Source organism: Nasonia vitripennis (assembly GCF_009193385.2).
Source record: "Nasonia vitripennis strain AsymCx chromosome 4 unlocalized genomic scaffold, Nvit_psr_1.1 chr4_random0003, whole genome shotgun sequence".
Taxonomy (NCBI): domain Eukaryota; kingdom Metazoa; phylum Arthropoda; class Insecta; order Hymenoptera; family Pteromalidae; genus Nasonia; species Nasonia vitripennis.
The window spans coordinates 5,058,069-5,077,294 of NW_022279638.1; the positions used below are offsets into that span (position 1 = coordinate 5,058,069).

The 19,226-nt window shown below is 33.4% G+C and overlaps 2 protein-coding genes across 15 annotated transcripts in view; one reads left to right on the forward strand and one right to left on the reverse strand.

The window, feature by feature from the left end:
- Nucleotides 1-19,226, forward strand: part of LOC107981432 (putative thiamine transporter SLC35F3) — a 671,722-nt gene that overhangs the window by 587,486 nt on the left and 65,010 nt on the right. The window lies entirely within an intron of this gene.
- LOC107981629 lies at nt 3,082-4,598 on the reverse strand. Its single transcript, XM_031928095.1, has 5 exons — nt 4,166-4,598; nt 3,870-4,029; nt 3,574-3,778; nt 3,306-3,494; nt 3,082-3,229 (listed from the first exon to the last, which is right to left on the reverse strand). The coding sequence occupies exons 1-5, from the start codon at nt 4,243-4,245 to the stop codon at nt 3,105-3,107; spliced, it is 759 nt and encodes a 252-aa protein (XP_031783955.1). The 5' UTR covers nt 4,246-4,598; the 3' UTR covers nt 3,082-3,104.

Sequence of the window (19,226 nt, forward strand, 5' to 3'; positions counted from 1 at the left end):
GGGGTAGACCTCGCTTTTGAAATTCAATTACATATACATATGCTGCGGCTTCGCCGAAAAAATTCTTTTTGATAACAAAATCTAATAAGCGTTCTTTCTTTAAATGAAATACCCGAGCTACAATATCTGGTCTATCAGAAGCCTGTTGATGAGGTAAAAGATTTTCTACTATCTCTGGCCATTTGGGATTACATGTCATTGTAAGGAAGATATCAGGTTTACCTTTCCGATTAATTAAGGCCATTGCATCTTGATAACATTGTTGCATGTGGCGAGGCGAACCAATGAATGTTGATGGAATTATTGTTTTACCAACTTGTCCACCAATATCATTAGCCGAATTTTGCAAGTAATCGTGTAATCCTTGATATGTATCTGTCTTAATTTCTTTTTGATGGTTTTTGACATATGTAATTCTATCTTTTTCAATTTTGACATAAGCATCTACAACATACTGTTGAAATAATCGGCGTCCCAAAAGAAAAGGATTAAATTCATCTGGTCTAATAGCTAATTTATATCTTGTGTAAGCTAAACGGGTCACACGTCGATTATTACCACCAGCGTTATTTCTATTTATACACTGTAAATTTTGATGCCATCCTTGATTGCCGTAAGGATAAAATAATGGATAAATCCATGGTTCTACATTTGGGTCCATTGTACTTACATATTGTAAAGTTTTTGTGTTTTTGTTTCGAATAGTTACGAAGATTCTGGAATGTCGCCATCAGCTGTTGTAGAAAAAACAGCAGCTACTTCATTGGTTCGCTGAAAATTGTATCTTCGTGCATCAGTTCCTGGTTTTAATGCAAATAATAATTGTAATTCTGGTACTGGTTCATCAGAGTTTATTAAGGTTTGTTGATTACTTATTTCTTGTTTCATCATTTCGTATGATTTAGCAAAGATATTATTTTCTCTTATTACCTTATCTAAAATTTCTAATGTTTCATACTGAAGATCAGAATTTTGTTCCATTCTTAAATATGTAGCTTCTAGTGGATCAACAATGAAAAGTTGGCCGTAAGCTGGACTATTATTTTCTTCTGGATATAAGGCAGTGTTAATCTGATAATATACTTGTCCTTGAATTTTAAAACAATATGGTTCTGAACGTCTTGAAGCAAAATTAACTAAGTTAGCATTAAAAGAAGCAAAGGACAATGAATTATTGTAGACACGTATATGTTGAAAAAAGTCATTCGATTTAGCATGAGATCCATTAAACAAATCATTGAGAACTGTAGGAAATACAGGTGTAGGTTCTAATTGAACTGCCCCATGACTACAGCAATCATTAAAAGAAAATCCTTTATTTGATACTTTTTCTCCAATAAAATGCTGTGCTCTACAATGTGTGCATGAAATATTCATTGGTCCTAAATGATCCCGGAGTACAGGTTCATTTCTGGATTCATCAATAATAGCATTACGTTCAGCCTGTCGTCTACGTCTTTGGGATTCAGCTCTTCTTTCTCGTCTATTTTCTTGAAATATTTCTTCTTCTTCTTGTGTACGAACTACTCTTCGGCGAGGCATTGTTGTAAATTAATTATTAATATTTGATAGAAATTTAGTTAAATTAATACAAAGTTGCTAAAATAAGAAATACAAAATAAGTATAAAGGTAATGAAATATAATTTGAAAAATAAGATTCTATTTATAAATTTTATTAATAATTTTAGTTCGTAAGTAATATTTTCAGTTGAAAGTTATTTGCAATTTGAAGATTAGTTTTTGATCAAAGTTTATTTTCAGTTTTAGTAAATTGTAATGTTTTAAGTTTCAGTTTATAAATTCAAGTTGTCAAGTTTAAGTTTTCAAGTTAAAGTTATGAAGTTCAAATGTTCAAGTTCAAGTTTTCAAATTAAATTTTTTTAAGTTCAAGTGTTGAAGATGTGAAGGTGGAATAGGAGGTCTTAAGTTATTGTAATAGGTTAGACGTAAATAAATTTTGACACAATATTATAATAAATGATTTGTCTTTATCTTTAATAAAAAATTAATGATACAAAAAATGTTTACATTTTTTTTAATTAAATAATAGTAAACAAAGAAGTAAGTGTTGTAACAGCTTCAAATGTATCCTAGAAAACCTGAAACAAACAAAAATTAAAAATAGTTATAATTGTCAATGTTCAATAAAAAATATAAATACCGAGGTTACATAATTGTGAATCGCATACATTATTAATTTTTCTGTTATACTTTAATATTTTCAAATCTTGAAACAAAATATATGTATTCTTAGCTTTAAATTAATCTAATAAAAATTAGAATTAGTTAGATTCTACATAAAGTCACACGTTTTGTTGTATTTTAAAGAAGTATGTGTTAAAATTGGCAACCTGATCCTACATGTATGTAAATTAATAGCCGCACACTCAGGGCTCTGTGAAGTTTACTTTTCTGATGTATCTTTTCTGATTTCTGATGTGATTTTTCTTTTGCGAAACATTATATAATGCAGATGATAATATTTGTGTGTCCAAGATAGCCAGAGAATCTGTGAAAGTGTGAATATTGACTATTATGAGTGAATAGATCCAGTCATAGTCAATATTCGAGCTTGAATGGTATTACATCAGCTCTATTAAAGTTAGACATCTGTGTCTTTGCTCAGAAACTTGCAAAATTGTGTAGAATTAGGCTACGACGGCAGTTTCTATTTAATTGTCTTGGTTCATACTGACACTATGAACTCAATGGCTTTAACGTCAAAATTGTCATACAGGTACTGATAAACTAATCAAAATTATATCACTTACAATAATGATAACTTGATTTATTGATGTAGTAAGTGAAAACAAATTACTATGCAAATTTCTAACCCTCTAGCATTGATATTTTTTAAATGAGTCAAAACAATATTTTGGATATAATATGATTACTTGACTCTAGTCATGTTTTTGCATTATTTTGCAAAACTTAAAATGGTTTGAAAACCATGTTTTTAAAAGTTAGAAAAAAACTAAGATATATAAAAACGAACTGTAAGAAACGAACTGTAAAAAACGAACTGTAAAAAAGGAACAGTAAAAAACGAACAAACTTTTATAAAGGCAGAAACCAAAGTATTAAGATATTAATCTTCTTAGTTTTACTCCGGAGGAGTTCTTCTTTTCAATGTTCTGTTCGCTCGTAATAAATCTAGTTCTGGCAGTGGTTCCTCCTCACGTAGTGTTATCAAAGTAGAGTCTGCGCAAGAAATAGTGAAAGGTATACCTAAAAATATAAAATTATTAATTTAATTGAACAATATTAAAATCAAATCAACGAAAAATAAAAAATAAAATGTTACTTGGGTCATTGACAATATTTCCGATGACGGTAACTGCCATTCCTCTGGTCGCTTCTACAGGCACGGTATAATTTGAGATATTGACAATAATTTTATGCACGCCATCTGTTATAGAACCACAAGCGTACGTAGCATTTTGATAGCGACTGGCAGTAGGTGAAAATTCTGCTTTTATGTGTCCATCGATGGCTGTAAAAATTTTTATCATAAATAAATAAATCTTATTACCTACTTATATCAATAAAAGTTATTATAATTGAACACTTACATATCTTTCCCTCAACATCCCTGATGGTATCGAAGTTGACTTGCCTTGGCGGTACAACCGGTGGTCCAGCCAACATGGTATGAACTCCGAAGAAATTAAAAGTTGTGTTGGGTTGTATGATTATTTCATACGGCAAGAATCCCTGAGACTCGAGCAGCTTTGGAAATTTCGATGACTTGCATAAGCCTTTATTCACATGAAGTCTCTGCAAAGCGAATAAAATATAATTTGATAAATGTAATATAATTATAATAATTAAGACCATAATTTTGATTATAAAAGTTTTAATACGATACCCTGTTAAGCAGAACTTGTGGTTGGTGTCTGTCGATCAACTCCTTACCCCATATCAGACACATTACTTTCTTTGTTCCGTTACTCAATCCAAATTTGAATAAATCAAATGATTTCTGCTGAACCGGAGCCTCAACGGAACAAACATATCCAACCAATTCCCTTAAAGAATCATGTAAAAATGAATATATGCACAAAAATAAAATTAAAATTTAGGTAAAATTAAAAATTCGCATTTAAAAATCAAATATATGTTCAAAAAAAAATTCAAATTTAAAAGAAAATACATTAAACTTACACAGTCCTATCTTTATCCTGCAAGTCTTCAAAGTCAGCATCATCCGAATAGGGTATGTTCACTTGTCCCACTGCTCCCATTTTGAGGTAAGGTCGTCACGAGGTCTCTGCAAAAATCGCACGAAATTGTCTAAATCAATAATCAACTTTATGTACCTAGCGACGGGTTAACTTCGCGTCACGGTAGCCACAAACATTTATATAATTAATTATATAAAAATAATGAAAAGCACGTGCAAGTCAGCAAGTGCGTAGGTATCTCGAGCGAGAGTTTAACGTCACGTCCCGAAAAACGAAGCACGTGCATTTATCGAAAAACCATTCGAAGCAATTCGTCGACAATAAAAACAGAATATAATAATTAAGACGTGTACGTTGTATTTTCCGTCCCGTAAGTATCCCATAAGTGCGTTTTATGATTATGTCGAGTACACGTGGCGAGAAAGATTAGATTCGCGTTCGATCGCGAAAATATGTATATGCATGACTACATTACATATTATTATTGTAGTATATACAAATTACATTACTTACCTTGTTCAGATTGAAGTGATTTGTGTGGATTCTCCCAAGCACATGAAAGGATGGACTTCAGCAGCTCTCCAGTAGTTGCGGATGCCGGACGCACACGCTCCGTCTCAACACGGAAATGCTCTCGATAGAGCGCGCCACACTATGTATAGTGGACTATACGGAATACGGAACTAACGGTCCGCGGAACACAATTATTGATTATTTTTTTATTAAAAAACAAAGAATTCAAAGTAGCTGAAATTAAAAACTAAAATATTACATTATAAATTTAATAACTATATAAATTCAATAACTAATAGCCTAATTCTTAACAGAGATTTAAATTATAAATCAAAATCCGTGTTCCTCAAACAACGACCATTCAGATTTGCTTAGCAACCAATCAGAATCACGTAATAAAGGCTTCACAACCAAGTCCATCATTTTTTTAAGAGAGGAATCGTTGTAGAAAGTTTGAGTCGTGCAAGTTTTCGCGTCAAATGCGCGAGTTCTGCTAGTCTTTGAGAGAAATTTTGAGTTGTGCTAGTCTAGCGTGCTTCAAATGAGTTGTGCTTCTTATGACGGAAAATTTAAACAGTGCTACTCGTCGTAGGGAGCGACGATATTATCTATACAATATATTCAACAATAGTGTTAAAGAGCATAAAATTGCCTACTTTTTTCCAAATTGAATGTTCCGTTCAATTTTTATGATAAAAAAAGTGATGTTAAAAGAAAATTAAATATCTCCAAAACTATATTGTCAAACGTCTTAGAAAAATTTATGACACTTAAAAACGATAATATCTATTTGTTGTACAAATTTTAAATCATTTTGATTACTAGTTTTCAAGCTAAAAATCAAAAACTAAAAAAATGGGTTTTCTATGTCGTACGATTACGGGAGTAAAAGGCTTTATTTAAGTTGAAATTTTGGGAAAATATCGATCTTTTGATCATCTTGGCTAGGTTCTTTTAGCAGCTTATAAAACCGTTTATTTCAAAAGATATCAGGATTCAAATTTTTTGTCTCTCACCCTGTATACCCTGTATAACTGAAAATTACTATTTTTGTTAAACCTTATAACTCGCTAACTAAAGTTCAGAATGTTTCAAGACAATTTATGATTGTATGAGGTTATGAGAACCTCATGATATTTAAAATATTGCTGTTTAAATTTTTTCATGAAAATCATATAATTTGATATTGTGACGGGTGCTCCTTATGTAAAATAATTAAGATTAAAAGTATTTTAAAAATAATTAATATACTGTATATTTAAACAATATTTTATTATTTTAACTATAAATTTCGTTGAAGGAAGCTACGTGTTTTTTTCGTACGGTGCGTACGGTGATTTTATTATTATAAATATTCCTACCAAAGTCGAGAAGTCATAAATATATTATATCTCTTGCAAAAAATTAGAACATAATCATAAAATTATTAACATATATTAATAATAGATAATTAAGTTAATTTCTGCAAGAGATATAATATATCTACGATTCCTCAACTTCGATAGGAATATTTGTAACAATAAAATTAAGTTGTATGATCTTGTAGTAATGATCCGAGTGAAACAATTTATTTCTGTATGCAATCATGTATTATTAAATAATTGATCACTAAGGCTTAAATATTTAGTCAATGATGGAAACTGAATACCAATTTTCTTCTCTAGCAACATTGTTTATTTTGATGTTCGCTACTTCTGTGATTTTTTTATCCAAACAATTTATAAGATTTACTATAGGCTTTAAATATGAATTTCTATCATTTTTAGCATGAATTTATGGTTATCTTCATTTTTAGCTAATAATACAAGGCCTTTGACATTCAGGGACCTATACTGAGATTTATGAACTATAAAAAGGTATCATTATAATAGTTCCATAAAACCAATAGTCCGAATCAAACTATTGCTTTTAAAAATATTAAGTTTTAAATGACTTATAGGACTGAACAAAAGAGCTTTAATTTAAGCCCTGGCTGGTTAAAAATGACTGCTCCTGTGAAAAGTTATAAGCATTTCAATCGTAATACAGTATTTTCTTAGGGTCGAAATTTAAAAAAGTGCCACTCAGTAATCGAAAGTAGATAAAAAACGCTACATTTTAAGTATTTTTAAAAATTTGTAGGTCAGGAGGATTTTTGGGTACAGCTCTGTTTAGTTGATGCGGAATGCCCCGCGGAATACGATTGAAATACTTATAACTTTTCACAGGAGTAGTCATTTTTAACCAGCCAGGGCTTAAATAAAAACTCTTTTGTTCTACTGTTAATTTAAAAATTAATATTGAGTGCCTGTTTGTTAGTTAGCTATATTCTTATCAATTACGACTGTTTCTTTTCCTTTTTGATTTCCATATATATACAGGGTGAGTCATTTTAATCTTTAATCTCAATTATCTCGTTGGCAAAGCATGCCAGCGAAAAAAGTTTCGGGTAAAAGTTTTAGGATTTTTCCCTGGCCATCTGATGATGACCTTGACAGTGTCATTGAGCATGACCTTCAAGGTCATTTGAAGGTCAAGTCGATTTTTTCAAATAGAAACCCCTACTTTTGGCACCAGAAATGGAAAGAGCGGGAAATATTACGTTCGAACATGTGATTTTGGAAACAAATCATCTTTTGTGCGGAAATTACTTTTGACATCAGCCGAACCCAGGATGCACCATCGAGGAGGTTGTCAAAAGGATTTAGTTGCTAACTAGTCGTCACGTGTGCTCACGAGACGATTTCGTTGGTGAGGGTCTAGCTCTTGCTCTCCTTGCAGTATCGTGTGCTCACGGTATTGCTTGGATCGGAAACTCGAGTAGAACTGCTCGTTGCGCCGCGCGGTCGGCCTTATAAAGCCGTGCGGCATGTATGTGTATAGGTGCTTTTGCGGCGCTCCACGTGCGCCGCTCCCACCACCTGGCGCGTTAGGGCTGAGTCGCTTATCGGCTGCCACGGCTCGCGCTCATGCGGATTCGCCTTTTGGTTGGTGCGCGCACGCGCTCATTTTGCGTCGTGCGAACTCCCCTTTCGCTTGCTGCGCGCGCGCGCTCGCTTCGCGTCGCGTGGCCCACTTCGCGTATGGAGCCTATTATGGCCGCCTTCACGTATATTTATCTTTAAATCAATTACCCAAAAGGGATTTCGAAAAGTTCCTTCTAAGATCATTTTGGCAGACGGCGACTTGCTGAACCGGCTATTGCGACGTCTCGGAGACTTGCTGGATCGGCTTTCTTGGAATGGAAAGAGCGGGAAATATTACGTTCGAACATGTGATTTTGGAAACAAATCATCTTTTGTGCGGAAATTACTTTTGACATCAGCCGAACCCAGGATGCACCATCGAGGAGGTTGTCAAAAGGATTTAGCATCCCATTTTTTGTTTTATTTTTTTTTTGTATTTTTTTTTATTTGTTTTTTTTTTGTTTTTTCCCTTTTTGTTATTTTTTTGGTATTTTTATGGAATGTTAACTGGAGTTAACCATTGATTAATTGTTCGAAATTACCGCCGTTTTGTTGGATGCAAAGATCAAGTCGAGCTCTGAATTGTCTTATGGTTCTAAGTAGAACATCTCGAGGGATTGCTGCACAAGCTGTACGAATGCGTTCGATCATATTATCTCGCGTTGTCGGCCGTTGAGCATAAACAACATTCTTAAGATATCCCGATAAGTAAAAATCGGGAGGGGTTAAATCAGGTGAACGAGGGGGCCAGGCAACTGGGCCACCTCGCCCAATCCACCTGCCATTGTAGCGGGTGTTTAAATAATCACGAACATACCGTGCATAATGTGGTGGTGCTCCATCTAATTGGATCCACATTCTTAGCCTTGTGACTAGGTCTATATTTTCTAGTAATTCAGGTAAAATGTCTCGAAGTAATCTCAAAAAGTTTACCCCATTCACGTTCTCTTCAAAGAAATAAGGACCAATCAAATAGCCATTGATGATTCCACACCAGATCATAACACTCCAGCGGTGTGGATTGTCTATGGGCCTGAACTAATGAGGATTTTCATCTGACCAATAATGGCAATTATGTCTATTCAATTCTCCAGTATTTCTGAATGTTGATTCATCTGAAAAAAGAACGTGCCTGAAAAAATCTTGATCTTGTTGAATCATTCGTATTGCCCATCGACAAAAACGTACTCGCAAAATCATATCATTTGGAGTTATCTGTTGTGTTAATGTTATGTGATAAGGATGATATCTTCTCGCTCTCAATATTCGGGATGCTGTTGATTGAGGTATACCTATTTCTCTTTCTATTTGTCGAGTACTAATGTGAGGATCAAGATGAATAATCGCTAGAATGGTAATAACACAAGGATCGTTTTCGTCGTATTCATGATGACGGCGTTGACGAACAAAAGCTCCATTTCGAGCTCTCTGAGTTAAGGTTTCAATAGTAACATTACTTGGGTGTCTCCTATTGGGATAGCGTTCAGCATAAAGTCTGGCAGCTGCTGCATAATTATTTCGACTTTCTCCCAAAATCATGATCATATCAACGATTTCGTTGGGACCATAATCAGCCATGATCAAAATCAAAATAATTTGTTACAGATCAGTAAACAGGGAAACAGATTTTTTTCAATAATAATTATCGATTTACAAGAAGTAAAAAACACGATGAAGCTTTTCTGCACTAATTTGCTATCTACATAACTGTTAAGAGTAGTTCACTCTCAAAAATTGACACTAATACAAAATAATGGAATGACTTAACTACATCAAGAATTTTGAAAATTGACACTAATACAAAATAATGGAATGACTTTGAAAATTTTTGAAAACTGAAAAAATTACGAAAAGGCTATAGCCGGGTTACTATGGTGAAATGGCCCCCTTGGAAAATGTATATATGTTATATACCATTCGATGGGGGATAAAAAAAAACTCCCATAGCCAAATTTTTAGCTCTCTGCCTAGTGCGCATGCGCAGTAACGTCGATAAACGTGTTTTTTTGATTTTATTTTTTACTGAAGTCCCTATAGGATAAAATTTTTTTTAAAAATTCACATTGGTGTATTTTTATGTCATGAATAACTGCAATTTTTTTGGGATTACATAACCTCAAATGTCGGATCTAAAAAAATTATTAAAGTTTTCAATCGATATTTTGACCCCCTTGTTTTTGAGGTGCAACTTTTTAAGTAGACTTTTTTTGTGTACTTTTTCCCGTTCTTTACGATGGCACTAACGTTTTTTCCTTAAAAATGGTGGCACAACTCGATTTGAGCCAAAAACTGATTTTTTTGCCATTTTTTCACGTTTTTAGCTGGTTATGTTACAATTTAGTTACTAAAGTGACTCCTTTTGAGTAGTTTTGCATATCTTCCCATGAAAACATAATCAAATGAAATATTTTGTTCGCTCCAAGCCGTATTTTTTATATTATCTTACGTTTTCAATGATGGTCTTATCAGAATTGTGATATCACCTTATTATAAAACTGATGGCTAATGTTATGTTCTTTTTAAACGTTCTGTGATTGGTCGAAAGTATTGTCTCTGTCGCACTTTTTTGTTTATTGTTTATTTTTATTTATAATAAAAGGTTATGCTTGGCCGCGCGGTTGACGCGGCGGCTGCAATGCAGACGATCTGCGTAGTGAATGGTCAATCATAAAATTAAGAATTATCAGGAGCATAAACAAATAAAGTATTTTGATTTCTTAATTAATTAAACGATGCGCAAACCAATGGCCAACATTGTTTTTTTCAAAACTAATTTTTTTTTTCTTACAATTGTCTATATAAGGGAGAAAGTACAATACGTCCCGTCCCGTCCCGTACCGACCCCGGGACATACCGTCTGAAATAAGTCACTTTTATATTATTGGCTAATTCTGTTCGATAACCCAATCGACGGTACAGAATTAGCCAATCCCGTAAAAACAGCTTATTTCAGACGGTATGTCCCGAGGTCGGTACGGGACGACGGACTCAATTGTACTTTCTCCATAATATACAAGTGAATGGTGAAAACGCTGTTAGTATAAGTTTATAACTTTTAAAGTAAATTAAAATCTAGCAAATAAAAATTGTTTCGATTTTTCTTTTTACTATTTCGGCTTTTGACTGATAATTGATAGCAATACTAGAAAAAATAATAAAGTAGTTAAGTATTTATTTTCAAATACATTGGAGTTAGTTGGAACCGAAGGCTGACGCGGCTACTTTAAATCTTTCTGCTGTTTACTTCAAAACTAACAATCTTGTATATTTAAAGTGAGTACTATATATTTTACATATCTATTAAAAAAATGAAGATTTAACAAAGTTTTTCAAAAGTTTTGACATCACAGATTATATGCTTTGATATTAGGGTTATATGTATTTCTAATACATATTACACAATAAATTAATATTTTGTTAAATAACTTCTTTAAAATCAAAACCTATTATTAATATCTAAAATGTTATTTTTATGCCGACACTTTGAGTTTTGAAAAAAATACTGTAACCAACCTACTGATAAATAAAAAATCTCCCATGTATTTATAATAAATACACTTGTATTTTACCGGTATATGCAGAGTAAGACTTATTAATGGGTAGAAAAATAAAATTTTTATTATAAATTCTGTAGTATTAAGAGTAATTGTATCAAAAATAATGACAGATAATATAGGAATATAATAATATGATATAATAATATAATAATATGATATAATAATATAATAATATAATATAATAATATAATAATGTAATAATAATAACAGATAATTATTAGACCTTTTTATACGCTAAATAAGAAAAACATGTTGTGTACGTTATTAAATTCTTGCATAAAATCAAAAGTTTAAACCAACATTAAATTATAAACTGTTTTAGTACTCGCATAAAGATCCGATCTTATCCTAAAACAAAAATAGCAATCAGATTTTAAATCAATAAGCTAACAAAAAAGTAATTAATAAAAATGAATTTTCAATCCTATAGATATAGATATACGTACAATGCATGTAAGGGGAACGAGTCTTTATCTATTTAACTTAACCAATTTAGGCTAATCACATAAAGTAAAATGAGAAATTAGTTAAACATAAAGTTGTTGAAACTATTAACTAAATAAAATTAAGAAGGAAAAACATTTGAATAAAATATGACAATAAACTTTTGCTAGAAACGGATTTGACGATTGATGCGTTGCATGTTTTGATGTAATGCGGTATATTAATTATACAAGTATGATTAAATTGATAAAATATAGAAAGTCTTGAACAATAATTAATTTGTTTATGTATAAAATACTGTCAAATTAATAAAAAATGCACATAAATATCTGCATATGACTATATATGATGTGATTTTTACTATAGTTAATTATTATGAGATGAGAAAAAATATTTGGTTTTACATAAAAACAATACATGAGAAATAATAAAAATGAAAAATAGAACTAATAGGATGCGAACTTATTAATTGTCAATTAACTTTTAAGTTAAAAAAATGTAAAATGAATAAAGTAAACACAAGCTAACCTATGCTTTAAACACATACGTATATGAAACATCATTAAAAACAACATTATTTATTTATTTTAAAATACACTATTATTCATGTCTAGATACAAGAACATATTTTTACAAAAAAACAAATTGAATATAATAATTTCATAGGTTTGTTGATTTTATAAAATCACTAGGTGCAAGCACTTCAATACAGTTTTTATGACAAAAAAAAATTATTTGCTTAAAAAACTTATAAATGAAATACAACTTATTTCACTTTTACTAGGCAATATTATTTTTTTACTTTTCATGTAAAGCTACTGAGAAAACTGGATTATACAAGAACTTAGATTATAATATTTTTGTAATATTTATTATTCATTCTAGTTTTTAATTTAAAAAAAGGCAAACAATTTTTTTAGATTTTTAAAAACTAACTAACAGCATTTTTAAATGTATTGTAAAATATTTATATTTTATTATTTCAGAAGTGATCTTCTTGTCTAATGGTTAAATAAATATGGCATCTAATAGTAATGAAGAGTCAGATAACATCAGGAAACGCGATGATCGAAGATGTGCCATGTATAATATTTATATTAGAAAATCAATTGGTCGAGAAAAGGAAATCGAATCTGAAGTTGAAATCGAATATGCTAAACAATTATCAAATAAAGATATTTACATCCATGATGTAATTTGTGATTCATGTAGAAAGCGATTAGCCAAATACATATCAAGCTCTAAACCTAAAAAGGTTAATGTTCCAGCAACTGCTTCGTCTCAAGATTCAAATGTTTCTGAATCATTTTCTCAGCTAACTGTCACTTCATCATCTCAGGAAAGTACACAATCATCTGTATACACAATAAAGGAACAAAAAGTACGAGCAACCACGGAATTACTTATTCAAAGGACGATTGCGACACATAAATATTGCTTTGTTTGTGGGTACCAAAAACAGACTAATAATATATTAGTTCCTTTAGAGGCCCGAATTCAAGTTTATAGTAAAATGAATGTTTTTATTCCACATGGCAATAGATGCTGTTGCACACATTTAATTAAAAAAAGATTTTATGAAGATGAACTAAATAAAATTAATATTTTTTCCACTACAAGTACGGTATATATTGATGAATTACTACAATTTTTGAGTCAATTATCAATGAAAGCAGACGAAACTTTATTAGATACAGTAGCTGAATTTTCCATGCCTGAAAAAAAATTGAAAGTTTTTACGGGATTAACGTGGGAAAATATTAATTATCTTAAAGATCAACTCACTTCTCTGAAGAATTCCTGTGTAAGGACAGCGACACAAGCCATTGTCGTATTTTTATTCAAAATGCGCTCTGGGAATTCTAACTCGCTCATCTCTACAATATTTGACATTGAAAGCGAACAACAAGTATCTCGTTTTTGTCAATCAGTATTATTATCTTTCGAAAAAGATTTACTACCAAAACACTTTGGATTAGAAAATGTAGACAGAAATGAATTGATTGAAAATCAAACTTCTAATATGGCAAAGAAATTACATCCTGGTAAACAACTTATTTTGATTGCTGATGGTACTTATATAAGGCATGAAAAAAGCTCTAATAACGAGTACCAAAGAAAATCTTATTCAGGCCAAAAAAAAGGTCCTCTGACTAAACCATTTACTATATGTACTACTAATGGTTATGTTGTTGACCAGTTAGGTCCATATCTTGCAAATAAAAATGATGCTACAATACTGATTGAAATATTGGAAGAGAAGCAGAATATTTTACAGAAACTTCTTCGCCAAGGGGACATTTTTATACTGGATAGAGGTTTCAGGGACATTAAACAAAAATTAGAAAATATGGGTTATATTGTTTTGATGCCTGCACTCAAAGGTTCAAAATCTCAACTTTCTACGCAAGAATCAAATGAAACAAGATTCACGACAAAACTGCGATGGGTTGTTGAAGCAGTGCACGGAGTTCAAAAGAAAAAATATAGGTTATTAGATCACAAACTTGATAATAAAATGGTGAAAAATACTGGATCTTATTGTAAAATTTCTTGCTACTTAAATAACTTGTTTGGCAAACGCCTAGATTCTGATGAAGACATGCAAGATGAAATATTTAGTGCTATGCAATCTAGAAAAAATGTTGAAAATACATTAGCAGTTTTAGTAGCAGACAAAAGATGGAGTCGTCGGAAACTACCATTTAAAATAATAACTTCGGATGATTTACCAGACTTTCCTGAATTAACAATAAAAGATTTGAAAATTCTGTTTACAGGAACATATCAGCTTAAACAGACAATATCTTACTTAGCGGAAATGCTTGACGCAGATAATAATTTGAAGATTGGATATTCAAAAGAGACTAACAATATTCTCAAACTTGAAGTTCAATCCAGGCATATTAACAGAAAACAATACAAATGTTTCGTTGAGTATAAACCAAATGGTATTGGTTATTCTAGCATCTTAAGACACTGTTGTGATTGTGCTAACGGTAACCGTACTATAGGATGTTGTGCGCATATTGCTGCCATAATCTATTATCTTTCACATGGAAGATATTTATCAAAAATCATACGACCAGCTGAAATTCTGTCTAAAATGTTTCTTAATGATCAAATTGAAGTGTGTATTGATGAAGATAGTGACAATGATGAGTGAATCATTTTTTCTATTGTGAACATTCGTTATTTTTAAAAAGCTACTTGTATACGTTCCATAATTTATTTTAAATAGCCTATGAAGATAATAAATTATACTTTGTACGAATTGAACATACTTAACTTCAATTCCTTTTTACCTGATAATTATTACTGTCAATAGATTTTGAATAATCAATTAAGTAGAGGCAGATAAGCCAAATATGGCCTTTTTAAGACCACAAGACGCCAAAAGTACCCTGAAACGATCGATTTCAAGGCTATGTTTAGCTAAAAACAGGCTTTTTTGCGTGAAAACCCTTGCATTATGACATTTTTAGGTTAGTTTTGGGTTACATGGTACCAAAAATGGCCTTTTTCGGCGTTAAATCACTCAAATGAGGGCATTTTTAGGTTAAAGAGAAAAGCAGACACTGACAGCGGCGATATTCTTTTTATATATAGAGAGAAACCCTTTATTACCTCAAATTCTGATAAGACCATCATTGAAAACGTAAGATAATATAAAAAATACGGCTTGGAGCGAACAAAATATTTCATTTGATTATGTTTTCATGGGAAGATATGCAAAACTACTCAAAAGGAGTCACTTTAGTAACTAAATTGTAACATAACCAGCTAAAAACGTGAAAAAATGGCAAAAAAATCAGTTTTTGGCTCAAATCGAGTTGTGCCACCATTTTTAAGGAAAAAACGTTAGTGCCATCGTAAAGAACGGGAAAAAGTACACAAAAAAAGTCTACTTAAAAAGTTGCACCTCAAAAACAAGGGGGTCAAAATATCGATTGAAAACTTTAATAATTTTTTTAGATCCGACATTTGAGGTTATGTAATCCCAAAAAAATTGCAGTTATTCATGACATAAAAATACACCAATGTGAATTTTTAAAAAAAATTTTATCCTATAGGGACTTCAGTAAAAAATAAAATCAAAAAAACACGTTTATCGACGTTACTGCGCATGCGCACTAGGCAGAGAGCTAAAAATTTGGCTATGGGAGTTTTTTTTTATCCCCCATCGAATGGTATATAACATATATACATTTTCCAAGGGGGCCATTTCACCATAGTAACCCGGCTATACCTTTTAGAAAATATTGAAAATTTTTTCATTTTTGAACGCATGTCACTCTCTTTTCATTTATGGGGCTAAAAGTAGGGGTTTCCATTTCAAAAAATCAACTTGACCTTGAAATGCCCTTGAAGATCCTGTTTAACGACAGGGTCAAGATGACCATTCGTCAGCCGGGGAGAAAACTGAAAACTTTTGTGGGTAACATTTTCTCCTTGAATGCATTCGTGTTCAGCTAACCAGTTGTACTGTTATCGGCATGACCAATGACCTTGACCATTGAATTCAAGGTCAAGGCAAGGTCATATTCAAACGTAATATTTCCCGCTCTTTCCATTTCTGGTGCCAAAAGTAGGGGTTTCTATTTGAAAAAATCGACTTGACCTTCAAATGACCTTGAAGGTCACGCTCAATGACATTGTCAAGGTCATCATCAGATAGTCAGGGAAAAATCCTAAAACTTTTATCCGAAACTTTTTTCGATGGCATGCTTTGCCAACGAGATAATTGAGATTAAAGATTAAAATGACTCACCCTGTATAGCTAACCAACTCTAATTATTGAGAGTCGAGACACTAGTGCGTATAATTCACATAGATCGTAGAGGTACGAGTCCTTAAACCCTCTTATAAAAATTCTAGCTTTATACTCGGGATATTCAGTTCCGTTATCTTTCCGTTTGAATTCCCATCTCGAGTCCAAGATGTTCAACTTCTTGTCTTTGCTGTAGTTTTTGTCAACTACTTCATATACTTGATTCTTTCAAAGAGCTTTTTTTTCTCTGTTTATTGCTTCTTTCCATTTGTCAGAGTCTGGTGCTGACACAGCTTCTCTATAGTCGCTACAGCGCTGACTTTATGTAGTGGTTTCTTAGCTATTTCTTTATTATTGTCAAACTTTAGCCAATTTATTTTTGCTACTTTACATATTTCATAGTCTTTCAAACATATACCTAGATCATTTTCTCTACATTCTTTAGAATCTTTACTTTTTTAAGAGACGTATGTCCTAACCTAATATGCCACAAGTGCATTGTATTCATTACGTTTGATGTTTCATCTAATTTATTATTATCTTGGTTTGCCGGGCTTAGATTAGTTGATACGACTGACATGTGATCATCTCTAAACGTCACCTTTTTCTTGATTATCCCCATACTACTTTCAACTGAGATCAGTGCATCTGTATGTATCGTTCGATTTTTATCTGTTTGTAACGGTTCGAATTCCCCCAGATGTTGGGTGTTCAGTCGGATCTAGGATTCGGTTAGGGGAAAAAGTTAATAATGAGCCTGATTGTATATTTTAATAATAATAAAGATGTATATTTCGTATCAAAATCAACAATGTGGGTGTTAGATGTTAGCCACCTGTAACAGAAATCAAATAACGCGATTCGTTAGGAAGATTTCGCCTTTACAATCGGAATTGTTTAAACTTGCGCAATTAACATATCTTCTAACGACTATACATATACCGTGCAGTTACGATTATACGGTAGCGGCATCAGTAAATTGGGTCGGTGTCGGAGTTACGGAGCGGTGACGAATTTTGAGGTTAGGATTGCATTTGGTTGCGACGAAATCATGTGCGCACAGCTACGTCGATTCGAATGCGTCGCATAATAACGGTTTTGATCGCCCTATGTGTACACAGTGGTGGTCGGAACGGTTTTGCGGTATTTTGAGGTTATCCTCAGACTCGTAGAGTCGTAAGCGCACGGTTCTACGGATCCTCGTCGCTGGTCTTGTTTTTCCCTTTGCCCTTTGTGCGCACAGTGACGAAAGGAGTCGTGAGACGTCGGCGTAAGGGTGGTTCTGGAGGTTAGGTTAGGCTAACATCAAATTCACCAGAACGTGAGCGCACGACTCGGTGAACCGTCGGTATGCGTACTGCTACTTCCTCAACCCTGTGTGCGCACAGTGGCAGGAAAATGCAGCAATGCATCAGGATGTATGCTAACGGATTTCAACGACTCTGTGCATCGTCCACGTGTGCTCACGAGGACGAGAATCGGTATCGTTCGGGTTTTCCTGATTATCTCGTGTGCTCACAACGACAATCCGGAGAATCGGAATTCGCTGTTGCTAACTAGTCGTCACGTGTGCTCACGAGACGATTTCGTTGGTGAGGGTCTAGCTCTTGCTCTCCTTGCAGTATCGTGTGCTCACGGTATTGCTTGGATCGGAAACTCGAGTAGAACTGCTCGTTGCGCCGCGCGGTCGGCCTTATAAAGCCGTGCGGCGTGTATGTGTATAGGTGCTTTTGCGGCGCTCCACGTGCGCCGCTCCCACCACCTGGCGCGTTAGGGCTGAGTCGCTTGTCGGCTGCCATGGCTCGCGCTCATGCGGATTCGCCTTTTGGTTGGTGCGCGCACGCGCTCATTTTGCGTCGTGCGAACTCCCCTTTCGCTTGCTGTGCGCGCGCGCTCGCTTCGCGTCGCGTGGCCCACTTCGCGTATGGAGCCTATTATGGCCGCCTTCACGTATATTTATCTTTAAATCAATTACCCAAAAGGGATTTCGAAAAGTTCCTTCTAAGATCATTTTGGCAGACGGCGACTTGCTGAACCGGCTATTGCGACGTCTCGGAGACTTGCTGGATCGGCTTTCTTGGGGTCTTGGAGACTTGCTGTCGGTTCTCATTAGCTTTCCTTTCGGCGACAGGCTCCTTTTTCTTTCGGATGTCCTTTAGCGTGGAAATCCCATTTATGGCTCTTTGCAGTCTACTAGCTGTTATGTGACCAAACTTATTGCAGTTAAAACATTTTGGCTTGTTGTGTTAGCAGTCACGTGGCTTTGGCTGCCACACCTTTCACATCGTTTTCTCGATTTTTCCATCCTTTGGGGCGTTTGTCTGAAAGCGACACCTTCCCTTCTCCTTGCTTTCCTCGATGTTCTCAAGAAAAGCTGACTTCTCGACGTTCTCCTGACGTCAATTATCTATCTGAAAAATTAAATCTTTCTATTCATTGTATGTATACCTCTCACCCATACCACGGCCTGCCATATGATCTGCCGTGATAATCTCTAAGTAGGATTTCTCTACAGCGTTGTAAAACAATAATTTTCAGTTATACAGGGTAAACAGGGTGAGAGACAAAGAATTTGAATCCTGATATCTTTTGAAATAAACGGTTTTATAAGCTGCTAAAAGAACCTAGCCAAGATGATCAAAAGATCGATATTTTCCCAAAATTTCAACTTAAATAAAGCCTTTTACTCCCGTAATCGTACGACATAGAAAACCCTTTTTTTTAGTTTTTGATTTTTAGCTTGAAAACTAGTAATAAAAATGATTTAAAATTTGTACAACAAATAGATATTATCGTTTTTAAGTGTCATAA